The 20000-nt window shown below is 45.9% G+C and overlaps 4 protein-coding genes across 4 annotated transcripts in view; 2 read left to right on the forward strand and 2 right to left on the reverse strand.

Annotated features, from left to right (window-relative positions):
* Positions 1–1882, forward strand: part of LOC145408413 (uncharacterized) — a 1996-nt gene extending 114 nt beyond the window's left edge. Inside the window, exon 2 of the mRNA XM_080279140.1 lies at positions 1280–1882. Within this exon, the coding sequence (XP_080135266.1) occupies positions 1280–1882 (603 nt within the window). The remainder of the gene's footprint in view (positions 1–1279) is intronic.
* Positions 1883–6451: 4569 nt separating this feature from the next.
* Positions 6452–8841, reverse strand: LOC145408414 (uncharacterized). The gene is made up of 2 exons (XM_080279141.1): positions 8806–8841; positions 6452–7084 (listed from the first exon to the last, which is right to left on the reverse strand). The coding sequence occupies exons 1-2, from the start codon at positions 8839–8841 to the stop codon at positions 6452–6454; spliced, it is 669 nt and encodes a 222-aa protein (XP_080135267.1).
* A 32-nt stretch (positions 8842–8873) lies between these two features.
* LOC145408415 (peritrophin-44-like) lies at positions 8874–10737 on the forward strand. Its single transcript, XM_080279143.1, has 2 exons — positions 8874–8891; positions 10135–10737. Exons 1-2 carry the CDS (start codon positions 8874–8876, stop codon positions 10735–10737), a joined length of 621 nt encoding a protein of 206 aa, XP_080135269.1.
* A 5160-nt stretch (positions 10738–15897) lies between these two features.
* LOC145408416 (uncharacterized) overlaps positions 15898–20000 on the reverse strand; it is a 14268-nt gene continuing 10165 nt past the window's right edge. Inside the window, exon 2 of the mRNA XM_080279144.1 lies at positions 15898–16527. Within this exon, the coding sequence (XP_080135270.1) occupies positions 15898–16527 (630 nt within the window). The remainder of the gene's footprint in view (positions 16528–20000) is intronic.

A 20000-nucleotide genomic window follows, 5' to 3' on the forward strand; every position in this document is an offset into this window, starting at 1 on the left:
CAGAAAGGTACGGTACAGTGACACATGGGTAAAAGTTTTTCATCCTAAGAACAGTTACAAGTATGGTACAGAAAGTAACCGTGACACCGCTATGAGAGAGAGAGAGGGGGGGGAGGGGGAAGGGGGAGAAGTTGATGATGATGAGGGGGTAGTGGAGGAGAGAGAGAGAGAGAGGAGGGGAAGTAATAGGGGAGGAGGAGGAGGAGAGAATGGGGGTGAAGAGAAGGGAGGGAGAGATAAAAGAGTAGCTACTATATAGTTCACCACTCCCCCAACCACCTCACTACTACTACCACTACCGCCAGTCTACCATCGTCTCTACTCACTACCACAACTACCATCCCAACCATACTTCAGACACACCTACAGTATACACCTGACACCATCACCGCTACTCTTACCACCACTACTCTTACCACCACTACTACAACTCGTACAACTACCCCGGAACCACCACTGCTCACAAGCACAGCTACAACCACGATCATGGCCTCTTTCTCCCTGCATTTACTGATATTCCTTGTAAGTCCAGTTTCTCTAGTGCTGTGAAGTATTAATTTTATTCATGTTTGTTGTAGTAGTAGTAGTAGTAATAGTAGTAGTATTAGTAATAGTAGTAGTAGTAGTAGTAATAGTAGTAGTAGTAGTAGAAATAATAATAATAATAATAATAATAGTAATAGTAGTCGTCGTCGTAGTAGTAGTAATAGTAATAGTAGTAGAAGCAGTGGGGGTGCTGGTGGTGATGGTGAAAGTATTGTCGGTGGTTGATGGTGGTAGTAATAGTAGTAGCAGTAGTAGTAGTAGATCCCACGAATCCCTCATTACCACTACTGGAAGGGGGGGGGGATATCTCAACATAAAGGTCAAAATCGCATGAAACACACAAAAATAAAAGCTTGGAGAGAACCCAACTTCAATACATAGCAAGTGAGGGTGGATATTTAAATCTCCCGGCGAGGGCTGATACCTATATAATAGTAAAGTAACTCTGTGTATGAGGGGTTGTAGTGAGATGCAGGGGGTGTTGGGGGGTGTAGCATGACAATATTTGGGCTGCGTTATTTGTGGACTACCCGGTATGCGATATAGTGGGTGTGGGTGTGGGTATGGCAGCGGGTGTGGGTGTGGCAGTGGTGTGGGTCATTCATACATACTCAGCTCCCCACAACGCGGGAAAAAATTGCCCAGCAGAGTGAAAGAGGAACATTGTGTATAGACCACCACGTATAGGAACCACCTTGTATGCAATGTTGCAGTGATCTATGTACCGTTGCAGGTGGGACTGATGGGCGGTGCACTGGGGTACACTTATGAGGGCAGCTGCGCACCAGACTGCACCGACGTTTCCAACGGATTCAAGACGTGGGACCCTAAATCCTGCACACGATACTACATGTGCCAGGACGGGGTGGCCAGCGCTGTGCCATTAGAGTGTCCAGAAGGCGAGGTGTATAACAACCTTATACAGAGCTGTAACATAGGCCCCGGCTGTTCTTCAGATTTTCCTCACTGCGTCCCGGACTGCCAGTATGAATGTGCTGGTGAACATTCGTCAGCACACCGGAGGGAATGCATAAAATACATCATCTGCAGTCCTTCAGGCACCGTGGTGGAGGAAACATGTACGTCACCCAACCCGTACTGGGATGGAACTAAGTGTCAGGAAGATAAGAGTAAGTGTTGTGACCCGTGCTTAGTGTTCTGCATTGAAAAAGACACCAAGATAGCCAACCCGTATGACTGCACCCAGTACTACTACTGCAACGATGATGAGTCCTTCCCGGGCGATGAAGAGCTGTTTTCCTGTCCCACTGGACAGTATTTCGACCCCTATGAGCAGGAGTGCTCAACGGATTCGTCCTGCCCTCAGCTGTGTTAAGGCTCACGGTTCAGTTCAAACTGGCTTTTAAGACCGTAACATGTCTTCCCTTGCGAGTTATTCTAAATTTTACACATTAATACGTCTTCCTTAAGCACAATGTTGTATCCAGGTATGACTATTTTTCACCGTAGTGTAACCAGTTGTGATGACTTTTTAACTGTAAAATTGTACTCAGGTGTGATGACTGTATTTTTAAACATAATATATACCCTGCTTCTGTCACTGTATATTTAACTCTCACTTATTATAACAACTGTTTCCTAATATATATATATATATATATATATATATATATATATATATATATATATATATATATATATATATATATATATATATATTATTCTCTGAGGGAACAATCTTGCTGGCTCCTGGCCTTTGGTTTCTTCTTCCTGGCAATAAAAAAAAAAAAAATAAAAGGTTTCTTGTAGCCCTGCCAGGATGGTAACCAAACAGATGAATACCTGGTGGTGTAGTGGGTCAGGCAGTGCAAATGTATGTAGTTCTGGATGCCTGGTGGTGTAGTGGGTCAGGCAGTGCAAGTGTATGTAGTTCTGGATGCCTGGTGGTGTAGTGGGTCAGGCAGTGCAAGTGTATGTAGTTCTGGATGCCTGGTGGTGTAGTGGGTCAGGCAGTGCAAGTGTATGTAGTTCTGGATGCCTGGTGGTGTAGTGGGTCAGGCAGTGCAAGTGTATGTAGTTCTGGATGCCTGGTGGTGTAGTGGGTCAGGCAGTGCAAGTGTATGTAGTTCTGGATGCCTGGTGGTGTAGTGGGTCAGGCAGTGCAAGTGTATGTAGTTCTGGATGCCTGGTGGTGTAGTGGGTCAGGCAGTGCAAGTGTATGTAGTTCTGGATGCCTGGTGGTGTACAGTAGTGGGTCAGGCAGTGCCAGTGTATGTAGTTCTGGATGCCTGGTGGTGTAGTGGGTCAGGCAGTGCAAGTATATGTAGTTCTGGATGCCTGGTGGTGTAGTGGGTCAGGCAGTGCAAGTGTATGTAGTTCTGGATGCCTGGTGGTGTAGTGGGTCAGGCAGTGCAAGTGTATGTAGTTCTGGATGCCTGGTGGTGTAGTGGGTCAGGCAGTGCAAGTGTATGTAGTTCTGGATGCCTGGTGGTGTAGTGGGTCAGGCAGTGCAAGTGTATGTAGTTCTGGATGCCTGGTGGTGTAGTGGGTCAGGCAGTGCAAGTGTATGTAGTTCTGGATGCCTGGTGGTGTAGTGGGTCAGGCAGTGCAAGTGTATGTAGTTCTGGATGCCTGGTGGTGTAGTGGGTCAGGCAGTGCAAGTGTATGTAGTTCTGGATGCCTGGTGGTGTAGTGGGTCAGGCAGTGCAAGTGTATGTAGTTCTGGATGCCTGGTGGTGTAGTGGGTCAGGCAGTGCAAGTGTATGTAGTTCTGGATGCCTGGTGGTGTAGTGGGTCAGGCAGTGCAAGTGTATGTAGTTCTGGATGCCTGGTGGTGTAGTGGGTCAGGCAGTGCAAGCGGATGTAGTTTTGGATGCCTGGTGGTGTAGTGGGTCAGGCACTGCAAGCGGATGTAGTCCCTAAGGCATTGCATCTTAGGGGTGGTTGGGGCTCACTGTTCAGCTAATGCCGCTCAGGGAAGAGGAACTGGTTACTCACGCCTTAAATATCTGAACTATATATTCTACCACTGGACACTACGCTCCCGATGAGGCAGCCATTGGTCCGATGTCAAATAGATAGATAGGTAGGTAGATAGAGAGGGATAAGTAGTCAGAGAGATAAACAGATAGACAGCCAGATAGGTAGAATGATGGGTCGATAGGTAGACAGGCAGCCAAATAAACAGAGATGATAGATCAATAGATATAAATAAATAGATACATGGATAGACACAGGTAAATAGATAGATAGATAGATAAATGGACAGATAGACTGCTTGTAAATAATAAAACATTTTGATATATTGTCACAGTTTCTCTGAGATAGATAAACAGATGGATAGGCAGATAGATACATAGAGAGACGGGTAGAATGATCGTAAATTATAAAACCAATTTAGATTTGGTATCACAGTTTTTTCAGTAATTAATAAAACCAAACCCATCAAACGTTTCAGATTCGGTTGCAAACACCAGTACAAACACACCCACATAAAAGCAAGTAGACAATTATACCATGCCATGTGCAGAGGATGGAGAGTGAGAGACTAACAACGAGAGTAGGCTATATGTGAATGAGGTGGAGGGGGGAGAGGGAGGGGGAGGCCGAGGATTAGATGAAGGGATGGAGTAGAGAGATAAGTGAGAGATTTTAGGTATCTGTTGGGGAAAGGGCAGCGAAATGGCAGAGGGGGAGGGGGAGAGGGAGACCGAGGATGAGATGGAGGGATGCAGTGGAGAGGCATATGAGAATTGCGGTGAGGGTAGCGAAACGGCAGGGGACAGGGCGACATGGAGGCGATTTGTCTGCGGCCACCCCTTACAGATTAAGGCGTCTGACTATAGATACATAGATGGTCAGATAAATAGATAAACAAACAGATAGATAGGTAGTTCTGTAATGTTCGTCCACACCAAAGGCATGCTGGTGCGGCCGCGAGTTGTGGATGACGGTAACGCATAGAAGTGACCCTAGTGTTGTTTTGTTATGACACTTAAGCATAATGTTTCGTCTTTGTCAGCTTCCCTCAGTGGCCTCGCTAATGGTGGGCGGAGAGAGAGTGGAAGCAGAGAAGATCAGGGATTATGGGCGATGTATGGAATCTTCCTGTGTGGTTGGATTAAAGAGTGAGGGTGGGGTGGGTGGAGTACGTGAGGATGGGGTGGGTGGGAAGAGAGGGTGGGTGTGGTGAAGGTCAGGTGAGGGTGAGGGTGGAGTGGGTTGAGTAGGTGATGGTTGGGTGTGGGTGGAGTGGGTGAGGGTTGGGTGTGGGTGGAGTGGGTTGAGTAGGTGATGGTTGGGTGTGGGTGGAGTAGGTGATGGTTGGGTATGGGTGGAGTAGGTGAGGGTTGGGTGTGGGTGGAGTGGGTTGAGTAGGTGATGGTTGGGTGTGGGTGGAGTGGGTTGAGTAGGTGATGGTTGGGTGTGGGTGGAGTAGGTGAGGGTTGGGTTAGGGTGGAGTGGGTGGAGTAGGTGAGGGTTGGATGAGGGTGAGGGTGGAGTAGGTTAGGGTGAGGGTGGAGTGGTTGGAGTAGGTTAGGATTGGGTGAGGGTGAGGATGGAGAGGGTGATAAGGGAGAATGGGTGGAGTAGGTGAGGGTGAAGTGGGTGGGAAGGGAGGGTCGGTGGAGAGGCTGAGGGTGGAAAAAAAGAGAAAAACACTGAGGTGAGAATGAAAATTGAGACAGGCAGAACGACAGGAGACATGATCCATTCCTTTTCCTTCTCGGTGGTAATATTTCTCTCATTCAGGCTATCACAGTGAAGGATGAGTCTCCCTGCCTACCTCCCAGCTGCCTTAGTCTTCCCTGTTTCCAAAGCCTTCCACTCTTACTAAGATCACTGACTTCAGACGCTACAGATTAAGGATTTTACGTAGGCAGGGTTGCAGTACAGAAGCACAGTTTTTAACCTCTTCCTTTCCGTGACATCTTAATCAAATTGGAATTCTTGGCATTGGTATTTTATTGTTTTCTTACCTGTCGGGATTCATTTAGCTTTCATCAGTTTTATTTCATTTTATTTTTTTCTTACCTGTGGGGATTTATTCAGCTTTCGTCATCGGATTTACTATTATTTTATCTTACCTATGGGGATTTATTCAGCTTTCGCCGTCATTTTTTTTTTTACCTGTGGGGATTTATTCAGCTTTCATCACTTTTATTTTCTATATTTCATACCTATGGGGGATACAGCTTTCATCATCAGTTTTTTTTTCTTTATTACCTATGGGGGTCAGATATCGCCTTTATCATCAGTTTTATTGTTTTTTCTTACCTGTGGGGATTTATTCAGCTTTCAACATCTTCTTTCCTGTCACTACTTAATGCTTTTCTTTCCGTTACAGGTGGGTTTACATTTAGTGATAAGCCAAATGGTTTCCTGTAAGCCAAGAAACCATTTACAACGCTGGGTGGTAACCATATAACCAAACCATACGTGCTTCCTACGTGTCAAGTGGGTTGGCGGAGGGTTAGTGCCCCTCCCTGTAAAACAAATAACTCAGAGTCAAATGGCCACCCCATTCGGGATTATGGCGTCTGGCAATAGATAAATAGATAGACCATCAGTTTTATTTTCATACCTGTGTGGGTTAGATACAGCTTTCGTCATGCTCTCAAGTTCCATAAATTACGTAACAGCAGCAAAATATGGAAAATAAAATGATAAAAAGACTTCACTGCATTAGAGACAAAGACCAAGGCTTGTATTCCTGTCGGGAGGAGGCTGTGTAGCACCTCTTCCTTAACGATTAATTTTCCAAACTACCCAGTAATAGCCTACCCTCCTTTCTGCCTCATATCTTTTTAATAGAGACGTAGATTGCATGAATAACACTACAAGGATAGGGTAACGAAGCAGAATCGGAAATAAACCGGTAAGGAAGAGGTGTCAGTAAGCCTCGTAACCGCACCAGAATACCGTCCCGAGAGATGGAATGTTGTCAGTACAATTGGCTTCCCCTGAGCGCTGGAGCACAGGGTTGTACACATGATGCGGCCGTGGAACAGTGGCCAGCGCTGGAGTCAAAGTACTGCCCTGCAGGACAGTTAAGCGCCTCATCTTCTTCCGGATAGTACTTGTCTTGCTGGCAGAGGTAGAATTTAGTGCAGTCGTAGGGATTTGCAATTTCCGTGAAGGCTGCCTCGCAGAACACCGTACAGGGGTCGCAGCATAAAGCCGGGTCCTCCTGGCATTCCTCCCCGTCGAAATACGTTTCCTCTGGACATGTGAGAGTCGGGGGTGGGGTCCCCATACCACACAAAAAGTATTGCGTGCAGTCAGTTGGGTCAGGAGCGAAGTAAGGTAAATCAGCTTCCTCCAGACACATGTAATTACACTTTGGTTCGCAGTACGCACATTGCAAATCGGGGCTGTCTTCCTCCAAACAGGCTTTTGTTGCATTGTCAAACTTGTAGCCTTCGTCACACTCAAACGGCACATCGCTGACACTACAATCTTCCAGACAAACATAGTAGCGACGGCAGTTCATAGGGTCGGCAGCGTGGTCACCTGGTGTACATTCTGGATCACACTCTGGGGAACATTGACCAGCTACACCCACTGCACTCACCACCTGCACAAAAAATATAATATGGTTAATACGATATACTTCATCACTATTATCGTCACCATCATCACCACCACTATCATCACCACAACCACCACCACCATTATCATCGTCATCATCATCATCATCAGACATTCTGGACCCACTAAAGCATCATTTTGAGGTCAGGTCATTTATTTTCGTCTGCTTAACCTCTAACCTTGTTTCTTACACACAAGGCACATCTACAAACCCTGCATCTAAGTACACTCAAGCAGGGATATGGAGGAGGGGGAGAGAATGTAATGTAAATTTGTGTGTGTGTGTGTGTGTGTGTGTGTGTGTGTGTGTGTGTGTGTTGAAGTGTATGTGTGTAAGTTTGTGTGTCTGCAATGAAGTGCATATGTGTGTGTGTGTGTGTGTGTGTATGTGTGTGTGCTTCAGTATTCCCTCACTATGACAACAGTAAGAGTGTAGTAGAAAAACACCTTAAGACTGGACAGTGCCATAACGCTAACCAATAATTTCTGATAAACACGATAATGATACATATTTATTTATGATATTGCTGGTGACGGCCCTAGTAATTAAAGCGTTTGTGATCCTAATGCAGTTATCAATTATTTTAGTTATTGTTGCCTTTGTCGTTACTGAACGTTGTCGTTTAATGCAGATACATGTGTCAAAGCGCCTGAACCCCTTAGACCACAAGGCGATATTAATGGCTTTCTAGGTTGTAGTATATCTCTTAGCTCGCCAGTCACTGTAAGGTCATTTAAAGGCAGCACTACATCGAGTGAGTGGATGGTAGGCGCCCTTCTTACCACCTAGTACTGTAAATAGAAACGCACATATAATAAGGTAAATAAGTAGATGCCCAGATAAATAATGAAATAGTTTTCGTATTTACCAGCAAAAGCAAGAATCGATGAAAAGGAGACATTTTTGGCAAACAGGGGTAGTTCTGGTTGTTGGTAGATATAGGTACTTGTGGTTGTCTTGGTAGGTGTGGTAGATGTAGTAGTAATTATAGTCTTGATAACTGTGGTAGTGAAGACCAGTAGATTCCACCCAACAGGAGCTGTGACCCCGACCCCTCCCGTCAGAAACATGCCACTGGTAAAAACGCGACACTGCCTTATATAACCTTAGGTGGCTAGGACAGAAAATGGACTGGGAGAAAGTACAGTACGTGGGAAATATCAATGATCTTCGTATCGTTTTATTGTTTAGGGGGATGAAGTAGTGGTGATTCTCTCTCTCTCTCTCTCTCTCTCTCTCTCTCTCTCTCACTCAAAGTAAAACTTGATGTAGGTGCAAATACTGTACCTAGTTTACTGTTTGTTTGTTGTGTGTGTGTGTGTGTGTGTGTGTGTGTGTGTGTGTGTGTGTGTGTGTGTGTGTCCTTGGTGTACTGTATTGTCACGATCACACCTGATGATTCCCAAATGTGTGTGTGTGTGTGTGTGTGTGTGTGTGTGTGTGTGTGTGTGTGTGTGTGTGTTTTCACCACTGCCCTACGATTCTATAAATTTGTCGATGAAGGCCAAGTAGGAAGGGTACATGAAAGCAAAAAGGTACAATGACACATAGGCTACATGGTGCAAAAAGGTACAATGACACTTACATGGTGGAAAAACGTACAATGACACTTACATGGTGCAAAAAGGTACAATGACACTTAGGCTACATGGTGCAAAAATGTACAGTGACACTTTCATGGTGCAAAAACGTACAATGACACTTACATGGTGCAGAAAGGTACGGTACAGTGACACATACATGGTGCAAAAAGATACGGTACAGTGACACGCACATGGTGCAGAAAGGTTCGGTACAGTGACACATGGGTAAAAGTTTTTCATCCTAAGAACAGTTACAAGTATGGTACAGAAAGTAACCGTGACACCGCTATGAGAGAGAGAGAGGGGGGGGAGGAGGGGGGAGGGGGAGAAGTTGATGATGATGAAGGGGTAGTGGAGGAGAGAGAGAGAGAGGGGAGGGGAAGTAATAGGGGAGGAGGAGGAGGAGAGAATGGGGGTGAAGAGAAGGGAGGGAGAGATAAAAGAGTAGCTAGTATATAGTTCACCACTCCCCCGACCACCTCACTACTACTACCACTACCGCCAGTCTACCATCATCTCTACTCACTGCCACAACTACCATCTCAACCATACTTCAAGCACACCTACAGTATATACCTGACACCATCACCACTACTCTTACCACCACTACTACAGCTCTTACAACTACCCCGGAACCACCACTGCTCACAAGCACAGCTACAACCACGATCATGGCCTCTTTCTCCCTGCATTTACTGATATTCCTTGTAAGTCCAGTTCCTCTAGTGCTGTGAAGTATTAATTGTATTCATGTTTGCTGTAGTAGTAGTATTAGTAATAGTAGTAGTAGTAGTAATAGTAGTAGTATTAGTAATAGTAGTAGTAGTAGTAGTAGAAATAATAATAATAATAATAATAGTAATAGTAGTCGTCGTCGTAGTAGTAGTAATAGTAATAGTAGTAGAAGCAGTGGGGGTGCTGGTGGTGATGGTGAAAGTATTGGTGGTGGTTGGTGGTGGTAGTAACAGTAGTAGTAGTAGTAGATTCCACGAATCCCTCATTACCACTACTGGAAGAGGGGGGGGGATATCTCAACATAAAGGTCAAAATCGCATGAAACAAAAATAAAAGCTTGAAGAGAACCCAACTTCAATACATAGCAAGTGAGGGTGGATATTTAAATCTCCCGCCGAGGGCTGATACCTACATAATAATAAAGTAATTCTGTGTATGAGGGGTTGTAGTGAGATGCAGGGGGTGTTGGGGGGTGTAGCATGACAATATTTGGGCTGCGTTATTTGTGGACTACCAGGTATGCGATATAGTGGGTGTGGGTGTGGGTATGGCAGCGGGTGTGGGTGTGGCAGTGGTGTGGGTCATTCATACATACTCAGCTCCCCACAACGCGGGAAAAAATTGCCCAGCTGAGTGAAAGAGGAACATTGTGTATAGACCACCACGTATAGGAACCACCTTGTATGCAATGTTGCAGTGATCTATGTACCGTTGCAGGTGGGACTGATGGGCGGTGCACTGGGGTACACTTATGAGGGCAGCTGCGCACCAGACTGCACCGACGTTTCCAACGGATACAAGACGTGGGACCCTAAATCCTGCACACGATACTACATGTGCCAGGACGGGGTGGCCAGCGCTGTGCCATTAGAGTGTCCAGAAGGCGAGGTGTATAACAACCTTATACAGGGCTGTGACAAAGGCCCTGGCTGTTCTTCAGATTTTCCTCACTGCGTCCCGGACTGCCAGTATGAATGTGTTGGTGAACATTCGTCAGCACACCGGAGGGAATGCATAAAATACATCATCTGCAGTCCTTCAGGCACCGTGGTGGAGGAAACATGTACGTCACCCAACCCGTACTGGGATGGAACTAAGTGTCAGGAAGATAAGAGTAAGTGTTGTGACCCGTGCTTAGTGTTCTGCATTGAAAAAGACACCAAGATAGCCAACCCGTATGACTGCACCCAGTACTACCACTGCAACGATGATGAGTACTTCCCGGGCGATGAAGAGCTGTTTTCCTGTCCCACTGGACAGTATTTCGACCCCTATGAGCAGGAGTGCACAACGGATTCGTCCTGCCCTCAGCTGTGTTAAGGCTCACGGTTCAGTTCAAACTGGCTTTTAAGACCGTAACATGTCTTCCCTTGCGAATTATTCTAAATTTTACACATTAATACGTCTTCCTTAAGCACAATGTTGTATCCAGGTATGACTGTATTTTTCACCGTAGTGTAACCAGGTGTGATGACTTTTTAACTGTAAAATTGTACTCAGGTGTGATGACTGTATTTTTAAACATAATATATACCCTGCTTCTGTCACTGTATATTTAACTCTCACTTATTATAACAACTGTCTCCTAATCTATATATATATATATATATATATATATATATATATATATATATATATATATATATATATATATTCTTTGAGGGAACAATCTTGCTGGCTCCTGGCCTTTGGTTTCTTCTTCCTGGCAATAAAAAAATAAAAAAATAAAAGGTTTCTTGTAGCCCTGCTAGGATGGTAACCAAACAGATGAATACCTGGTGGTGTAGTGGGTCAGGCAGTGCAAGTGTATGTAGTTCTGGATGCCTGGTGGTGTAGTGGGTCAGGCAGTGCAAGTGTATGTAGTTCTGGATGCCTGGTGGTGTAGTGGGTCAGGCAGTGCAAGTGTATGTTGTCCTGGATGCCTGGTGGTGTAGTGGGTCAGGCAGTGCAAGTGTATGTTGTCCTGGATGCCTGGTGGTGTAGTGGGTCAGGCAGTGCAAGTGTATGTAGTTCTGGATGCCTGGTGGTGTAGTGGGTCAGGCAGTGCAAGTGTATGTAGTTCTGGATGCCTGGTGGTGTAGTGGGTCAGGCAGTGCAAGTGTATGTAGTTCTGGATGCCTGGTGGTGTAGTGGGTCAGGCAGTGCAAGTGTATGTAGTTCTGGATGCCTGGTGGTGTAGTGGGTCAGGCAGTGCAAGTGTATGTTGTCCTGGATGCCTGGTGGTGTAGTGGGTCAGGCAGTGCAAGTGTATGTTGTCCTGGATGCCTGGTGGTGTAGTGGGTCAGGCAGTGCAAGTGTATGTAGTTCTGGATGCCTGGTGGTGTAGTGGGTCAGGCAGTGCAAGTGTATGTAGTTCTGGATGGCTGGTGGTGTAGTGGGTCAGGCAGTGCAAGTGTATGTAGTTCTGGATGCCTGGTGGTGTAGTGGGTCAGGCAGTGCAAGTGTATGTAGTTCTGGATGCCTGGTGGTGTAGTGGGTCAGGCAGTGCAAGTGTATGTAGTTCTGGATGCCTGGTGGTGTAGTGGGTCAGGCAGTGCAAGTGTATGTAGTTCTGGATGCCTGGTGGTGTAGTGGGTCAGGCAGTGCAAGTGTACGTAGTTCTGGATGCCTGGTGGTGTAGTGGGTCAGGCAGTGCAAGTGTATGTAGTTCTGGATGCCTGGTGGTGTAGTGGGTCAGGCAGTGCAAGTGTATGTTGTCCTGGATGCCTGGTGGTGTAGTGGGTCAGGCAGTGCAAGTGTATGTAGTTCTGGATGCCTGGTGGTGTAGTGGGTCAGGCAGTGCAAGTGTATGTAGTTCTGGATGCCTGGTGGTGTAGTGGGTCAGGCAGTGCAAGTGTATGTAGTTCTGGATGCCTGGTGGTGTAGTGGGTCAGGCAGTGCAAGTGTATGTAGTTCTGGATGCCTGGTGGTGTAGTGGGTCAGGCAGTGCAAGTGTATGTAGTTCTGGATGCCTGGTGGTGTAGTGGGTCAGGCAGTGCAAGTGTATGTAGTTCTGGATGCCTGGTGGTGTAGTGGGTCAGGCAGTGCAAGTGTATGTAGTTCTGGATGCCTGGTGGTGTAGTGGGTCAGGCAGTGCAAGTGTATGTAGTTCTGGATGCCTGGTGGTGTAGTGGGTCAGGCAGTGCAAGTGTATGTAGTTCTGGATGCCTGGTGGTGTAGTGGGTCAGGCAGTGCAAGTGTATGTAGTTCTGGATGCCTGGTGGTGTAGTGGGTCAGGCAGTGCAAGTGTATGTAGTTCTGGATGCCTGGTGGTGTAGTGGGTCAGGCAGTGCAAGTGTATGTAGTTCTGGATGCCTGGTGGTGTAGTGGGTCAGGCAGTGCAAGTGTATGTAGTTCTGGATGCCTGGTGGTGTAGTGGGTCAGGCAGTGCAAGTGTATGTAGTTCTGGATGCCTGGTGGTGTAGTGGGTCAGGCAGTGCAAGTGTATGTAGTTCTGGATGCCTGGTGGTGTAGTGGGTCAGGCACTGCAAGCGGATGTAGTCCCTAAGGCATTGCATCTTAGGGGTGGTTGGGGCTCACTGTTCAGATAATGCCGCTCAGGGAAGAGGAACTGGTTACTCACGCCTTAAATATCTGAACTATATATTCTACCACTGGACACTACGCTCCCGATGAGGCAGCCATTGGTCCGATGTCAAATAGATAGATAGGTAGGTAGATAGAGAGGGATAAGTAGTCAGAGAGATAGACAGATAGACAGCCAGATAGGTACAATGATAGGTCGATAGGTAGACAGACAGCCAGATAAACAGATGATAGATAGATAGATATAAATAAATAGATACATGGATAGACAGACAGGTAAATAGATAGATAGATAGATAAATGGACAGATAGACTGCTTGTAAATAATAAAATATTTTGATATATTGTCACAGTTTCTCTGAGATAGATAAACAGATGGATAGGCAGATAGATAAATAGAGAGGCAGATAGATACATAGATAGACGGGTAGAATGATCGTAAATGTAAAACCATTTTAGATTTGGTGTCACAGTTTTTTCAGTAAATATTAAAACCAAACCCATCAAACGTTTCAGATTCGGTTGCAAACACCAGTACAAACACACCCTGATAAAAGCAAGTAGACAACTATACCATGCCATGTGCAGGGGATGGAGAGTGAGAGACTAACAACGAGAGTAGGCTATATGTGAATGAGATGGAGGGGGGAGAGGGAGGGGGAGGCCGAGGATTAGATGAAGGGATGGAGCAGAGAGATAGGTGAGAGATTTAGGTGTCGGTTGGGGGAAGGGCAGCGAAATGGCAGAGGGGGAGGGGGAGGGGGAGACCGAGAATGAGATGGGGGGATGCAGTGGAGAGGCATATGAGAATTGCGGTGAGGGCAGCGAAACGGCAGGGGACAGGGCGACATGGAGGCGATTTGTCTGCGGCCACCCCTTACAGGATTAAGGCGTCTGACTATAGGTACATAGATGGTCAGATAAATAGATAAACAAACAGATAGATAGGTAGTTCTGTAAGGCTCGTCCACACCAGAGGCATGCTGGTGCGACCGCGAGTTGTGGATGACGGTAACGTATAGAAGTGACCCTAGTGTTGTTTTGTAATGACACTTAAGCATAATGTTTCGTCTTTGTCAGCTTCCCTCAGTGGCCTTGCTAATGGTGGGCGGAGAGAGATTGGAAGCACAGAAGATCAGGGATTTTGGGCAATGTATGGAATCTTCCTGTGTGGTAGGGTTAAAGAGTGAGGGTGGGGTGGGTGGAGTACGTGAGGATGGGGTGGGTGGGAAGAGAGGGTGGGTGTGGTGAAGGTCAGGTGAGGGTGAGGGTGGAGTGGGTTGAGTAGGTGATGGTTGGGTGTGGGTGGAGTGGGTGAGGGTTGGGTGTGGGTGGAGTGGGTTGAGTAGGTGATGGTTGGGTGTGGGTGGAGTAGGTGATGGTTGGGTATGGGTGGAGTAGGTGAGGGTTGGGTGTGGGTGGAGTGGGTTGAGTAGGTGATGGTTGGGTGTGGGTGGAGTGGGTTGAGTAGGTGATGGTTGGGTGTGGGTGGAGTAGGTGAGGGTTGGGTGAGGGTGGAGTGGGTGGAGTAGGTGAGGGTTGGGTGAGGGTGGAGTAGGTTAGGGTTGGGTGAGGGTGAGGATGGAGAGGGTGATAAGGGAGGATGGGTGGAGTAGGTGAGGGTGAAGTGGGTGGGAAGGGAGGGTCGGTGGGGAGGCTGAGGGTGGAAAAAAAGAGAAAAACACTGAAGTGAGAATGAAAATTGAGACAGGCAGAACGATAGGAGACATGATCCATTCCTTTTCCTTCTCGCTGGTAATATTTCTCTCATTCAGGCTATCACAGTGAAGGATGAGTCTCCCTGCCTACCTCCCAGCTGCTTTAGTCTTCCCTGTTTCCAAAGCCTTCCACTCTTACTAAGATCACTGACTTCAGACGTTACAGATGAGGGATTTTACGTAGGCAGGGTTGCAGTACAGAAGCACAGTTTTTAACCTCTTCCTTTCCGTGACATCTTAATCAAATTGGAATTCTTGGCATTTGTATTTTATTGTTTTCTTACCTGTGGGGATTTAGCTTTCATCAGTTTTATTTCATTTTATTTTTTCCTTACCTGTGGGGATTTATTCAGCTTTCGTCATTGGATTTATTTTTATTTTATCTTACCTATGGGGATTTATTCAGCTTTCGCCGTCTTTTTTTTTTTTTTTTACTTGTGGGGATTTATTCAGCTTTCATCAGTTTAATTTTCTATATTTCATACCTATGGGGGATACAGCTTTCATCATCAGTTTTTTCTTTCTTTATTATCTATGGGGGTCAGATATCGCCTTTATCATCAGTTTTATTTTTTCTTACCTGTGGGGATTTATTCAGCTTTCAACATCTTTCCTGTCACTACTTAATGCTTTTCTTTCCGTTACAGGTGGCTTTACATTGAGTGACAAGCCAAATGGTTTCCTGTAAGCCAAGAAACCATTTACAACGCTGGGTGGTAACCATATAAGCAAACCATACGTGCTTCCTACGTGTCAAGTGGGTTGGCGGAGGATTAGTGCCCCTCCCTGTAAAACAAATAACTCAGAGTCAAATGGCCACCCCATACGGGATTGTGGCGTCTGGCAATAGATAGATAGATAGACCATCAGTTTTATTTTCATACCTGTGTGGGTTAGATACAGCTTTCGTCATACTCTCAAGCTCCATAAATTACCTAACAGTAGCAAAATATGGAAAATAAAATGATAAAAAGACTTCACTGCATTAGAGACAAAGACCAAGGCTTGTATTCCTGTCGGGAGGAGGCTGTGTAGCACCTCTTCCTTAACGATTTATTTCCCAAACCACCCAGTAATACCCTTTTTTTGCCTCATATTTTTGTAATAGTTACGTAGATTGCATGAATAACACACAAGGGTAAAGTAACGGAGCAGAATTGGAAATAAACCGGTAAGGAAGAGGTGTCAGTAAGCCTCGTAACCGCACCAGAATACCGGCCCGAGAGATGGGATGTTGTCAGTACAATTGGCTTCCCCTGAGCGCTGGAGCACAGGGTTGTTCACATGATGCGGCCGCGGAACAGTGGCCAGCGCTGGAGTCAAAGTACTGCCCTGCAGGACAGTTAAGCGCCTCATCTTCTTCCGGATAGTACTTGTCTTGCTGGCAGAGGTAGAATTTAGTGCAGTCGTAGGGATTTGCAATTTCCGTGAAGGCTGCCTCGCAGAACACCGTACAGGGGTCGCAGCATAAAGCCGGGTCCTCCTGGCATTCCTCCCCGTCGAAATACATTCCCTCTGCACATACGAGAGTCACGGGTGGGCCCCCCATACCACACAGTAGGTATTGCGTGCAGTCAGTTGGGTCAGGAGCGTAGTAAGGTAAATCAGCTTCCTCCTCACACGTGAAGGTGCATTTTGGTTCGCAGAACGCACACTTAGGGTCGGTGGTTTCATCTTCACACGCTCCTGTTTCATTGTTAAACTTGAGGCCTTCGTCACACTCAAACGGCACGTCGCTGACACTACAATCGTCCAGGCAAATGTAGTAGCGACGACAGTTCATAGGGTCGGAAACAGACTCACCTGGTGTACATGCTGGATCACACCCTGGGGAGCATTGACCAGCTACACCCACTGCACTCACCACCTACACGAAGAAGAATTAGTATAGTTAGTATGTTGTGCTCCTACTTCATCATCACCACCACCACCACCACCACCATCATCGTCAGACATACTGGACCCACTAAAGCATCATTTTGAGGTCAGGTCATTTATTTTCGTCTGCTTAACCTCTGACCTTGTTTCGTATACACAAGGCACATCTACAAACCCTGCATCCAAGTACACTCAAGCAGGGATATGGAGTAGGGGAAGAGAATGTGATGTAAATTTGTGTGTGTGTGTGTGTGTGTGTGTGTGTGTGTGTGTGTGTGTGTGTGTGTGTGTGTGTGTTGAAGTGTATGTGGGTAAGTTTGTGTGTCTGCAATGAAGTGCATATGTGTGTGTGTGTGTGTGTGTGTGTGTGTGTGTGTGTGTGTGTGTGTGTGTGTGTGTGATTCAGTATTCGCTCACTATGACAACAGTAAGAATGCAGTTGAAAAACACCTTAAGACTGGACAGTGCCATAATGCTAACAAATAATTTCTGATAAACACGATAATGATATATATTTATTTATGATATTGCTGGTGACGGCCCTAGTAATTAAAGCGTCTGTGATCCTAATGCAGTTATTATTTATTTTAGTTATTGTTGCCTTTGTCGTTACTGAAGGTTTTTGTTTAATGCAGATACATGTGTCAAAGCGCCTGAACCCCTTACACCACAAGGCGATATTAATGGCTTTCTAGGTTGTAGTATATCTCTTAGCTTGCCAGTCACTGTAAGGTCATTTAAAGGCAGCACTACATCGAGTGAGTGGATGGTAGGCGCCCCTCTTACCACCTAGTACTGTAAATAGAAAAGCACATATAATAAGGTAAATAAGTAGATGCCCAGATAAATAATAAAATAGTTTTCGTATTTACCAGCAAAAGCAAGAATCGATGAAAAGGAGACATTTTTGGCAAACAGTGGTAGTTCTGGTTGTTGGTAGATATAGGTACTTGTGGTTGTCTTGGTAGGTGTGGTAGATGTAGTAGTAATTATAGTCTTGATAACTGTGGTAGCGAAGACCCGTAGGTTTTACCCAAGAGGAGCTGTGACCCCGACCCCTCCCGTCAGAAACATGCCACTGGTAAAAACGCGACACTGCCTTATATAACCTTAGGTGGCTAGGACAGAAAATGGACTGGGAGAAAGTACAGTTCGTGGGAAATATCAATGATCTTCGTATCGTTTTATTGTTTAGGGGGATGAAGAAGTGGTGATTCTCTCTCTCTCTCTCTCTCTCTCTCTCTCTCTCTCAAAATAAAGCTTGGTGTAGGTGCAAATACTGTACCTAGTTTACTGTTTGTTTGTTGCGTATGTGTGTGTGTTTTTGTCCTTGCTGTACCGTTTTGTCGCAATCACACCTGATGATTCCCAAATGTGTGTGTGTGTGTGTGTGTGTGTGTGTGTATGTGTGTGTGTGTGTGTGTGTGAGAGAGAGAGAGAGAGAGAGAGAGAGAGAGAGAGAGAGAGAGAGAGAATTCCTGTTTTCCTACAATTTTCAAAAAGTCACTAATTTTGAGTTGCCTGTCTCATTTTAATGCACTCGAGTGAAGCAGTTGTTTTCCCTCTTAAATTACTACTATTGTTTTTTTCATCTGAGGGAACTGGGCAACTCTCACACCTTGATTGCTAAGTCGTGGTGGCGTGAAATTTCATGAGCGTTAGTAGTGAGGTGGGCGTGAGTCTCCTTGGTTACTAGTCAAAGCACCTTTCCAGTCTGACTACACCTGGCCATCCCCTGAGCTGAAAGGGGTTAGGGATCTACGCCAGGTGAATATGAACTGATTATAAAAGTTACCCCTAAAGTTACCCCCCTAAAAGTTAACTCCTAAAGTTCTCTATCTATCTATTGCCAGACGCCTCAATCCCATTTGGGGTGGCCACAAACAAATCGCCTCCACGTCGCCCTGTCCCCCGCCATTTCACTGCCCTGCTCCCAACTCACACCCCCCTCTCTCATATACCTCTCCACGCCATCCCTCCATCTCATCCTCGGCCTCCCCCTCCCTCTTCCCCCCTCCACCTCACTCACATGCACTCTCTTCGTCAGTCTCTCACCCTCCATCCTCTCCACATGGCCAAACCACCTCAGTGTGTTCCTCATAACGCTTCCTATCACATCCACATCCACACCACAACGCTCCTTTATATCCTCATTCGTCAGCCTGTCTCTCCATGTGACTCCACAGGCTCCTCTTAAATAACTCCTAAAGTTACCTCCTCTAAAAGTTAACCCTTAAAGTTACGTCCCCTAAAAGTTAACCCCTAAAGTTACCTCCCCTAAGAGTTAACCCCTAAAGTTGCTTTCTAAAAGTTAACCCCTAAAGTTACTCCCCCTAAGTTAACCTCGAAAAGTTACTCCCTAAAGTTACCCCTAAAGTTGCCCCACTAAAGTTATCCTGAAAGTAACTCCTAAAAGTTACCCCTAAAGTTACTCCCAAATGTTACCCCTAAAGTTACCCCTAACAGTTACCCCTAAATGTTACTTGTTATAGTAACGGTATTTAGTATTGTAAGTGGCTTAGCAGATTCACAACACCTCATCGTTACCCGGTAGCGATTCATTCTATACATTACACCCCAACAGTCATTACATTACACTCCAACAGTCATCACATTACACCACAGTAGTCATCACATTACACCCCAATAGTCATCACATTACACCCCAATAGTCATCACATTACACCCCAATAGTCATCACATTACACCCCAATAGTCATCACATTACACCCCAGTAGTCATCACATTACACCCCAACAGGCATCACATTACACTCCAACAGGCATCACATTACACTCCAACAGGCATCACATGACACTCCAACAGGCATCACATGACACTCCAACAGGCATCACATTACACCCCAACAGGCATCACATTACACCCCAACAGTCATCACATTACACCCCAACAGTCATCATCACATTACACCCCAACAGTCATCACATTACATCCCAACAGTCATCACATTACACCCCAGTAATCATCACATTACACCCCAACAGTCATCACATTACACCCCAGTAGTCATCACATTACACCCCAGTAGTCATCACATTACACCCCAACAGTCATCACATTACACCCCAACAGTCATCACATTACACCCCAGTCGTCATCACATTACACCCCAAGTCATCACATTACACCCCAGTAGTCATCACATTACACCCCAGTAGTCATCACATTACACCCCAGTAGTCATCACATTACACCCCAACAGTCATCACATTACACCCCAGTAGTCATCACATTACACCCCAACAGTCATCACATTACACCCCAACAGTCATAACATTACACCCCAACAGTCATCACATTACACCCCAGTAGTCATCACATTACACCCCAGTAGTCATCACATTACACCCCAGTAGTCATCACATTACACCCCAACAGTCATCACATTACACCCCAGTAGTCATCACATTACACCCCAACAGTCATCACATTACACCCCAA

This window comes from Coenobita brevimanus, chromosome 77 (assembly GCF_032717465.1).
Source record: "Coenobita brevimanus isolate Jiangsu-jjx chromosome 77, ASM3271746v2, whole genome shotgun sequence".
NCBI classification, from domain to species: domain Eukaryota; kingdom Metazoa; phylum Arthropoda; class Malacostraca; order Decapoda; family Coenobitidae; genus Coenobita; species Coenobita brevimanus.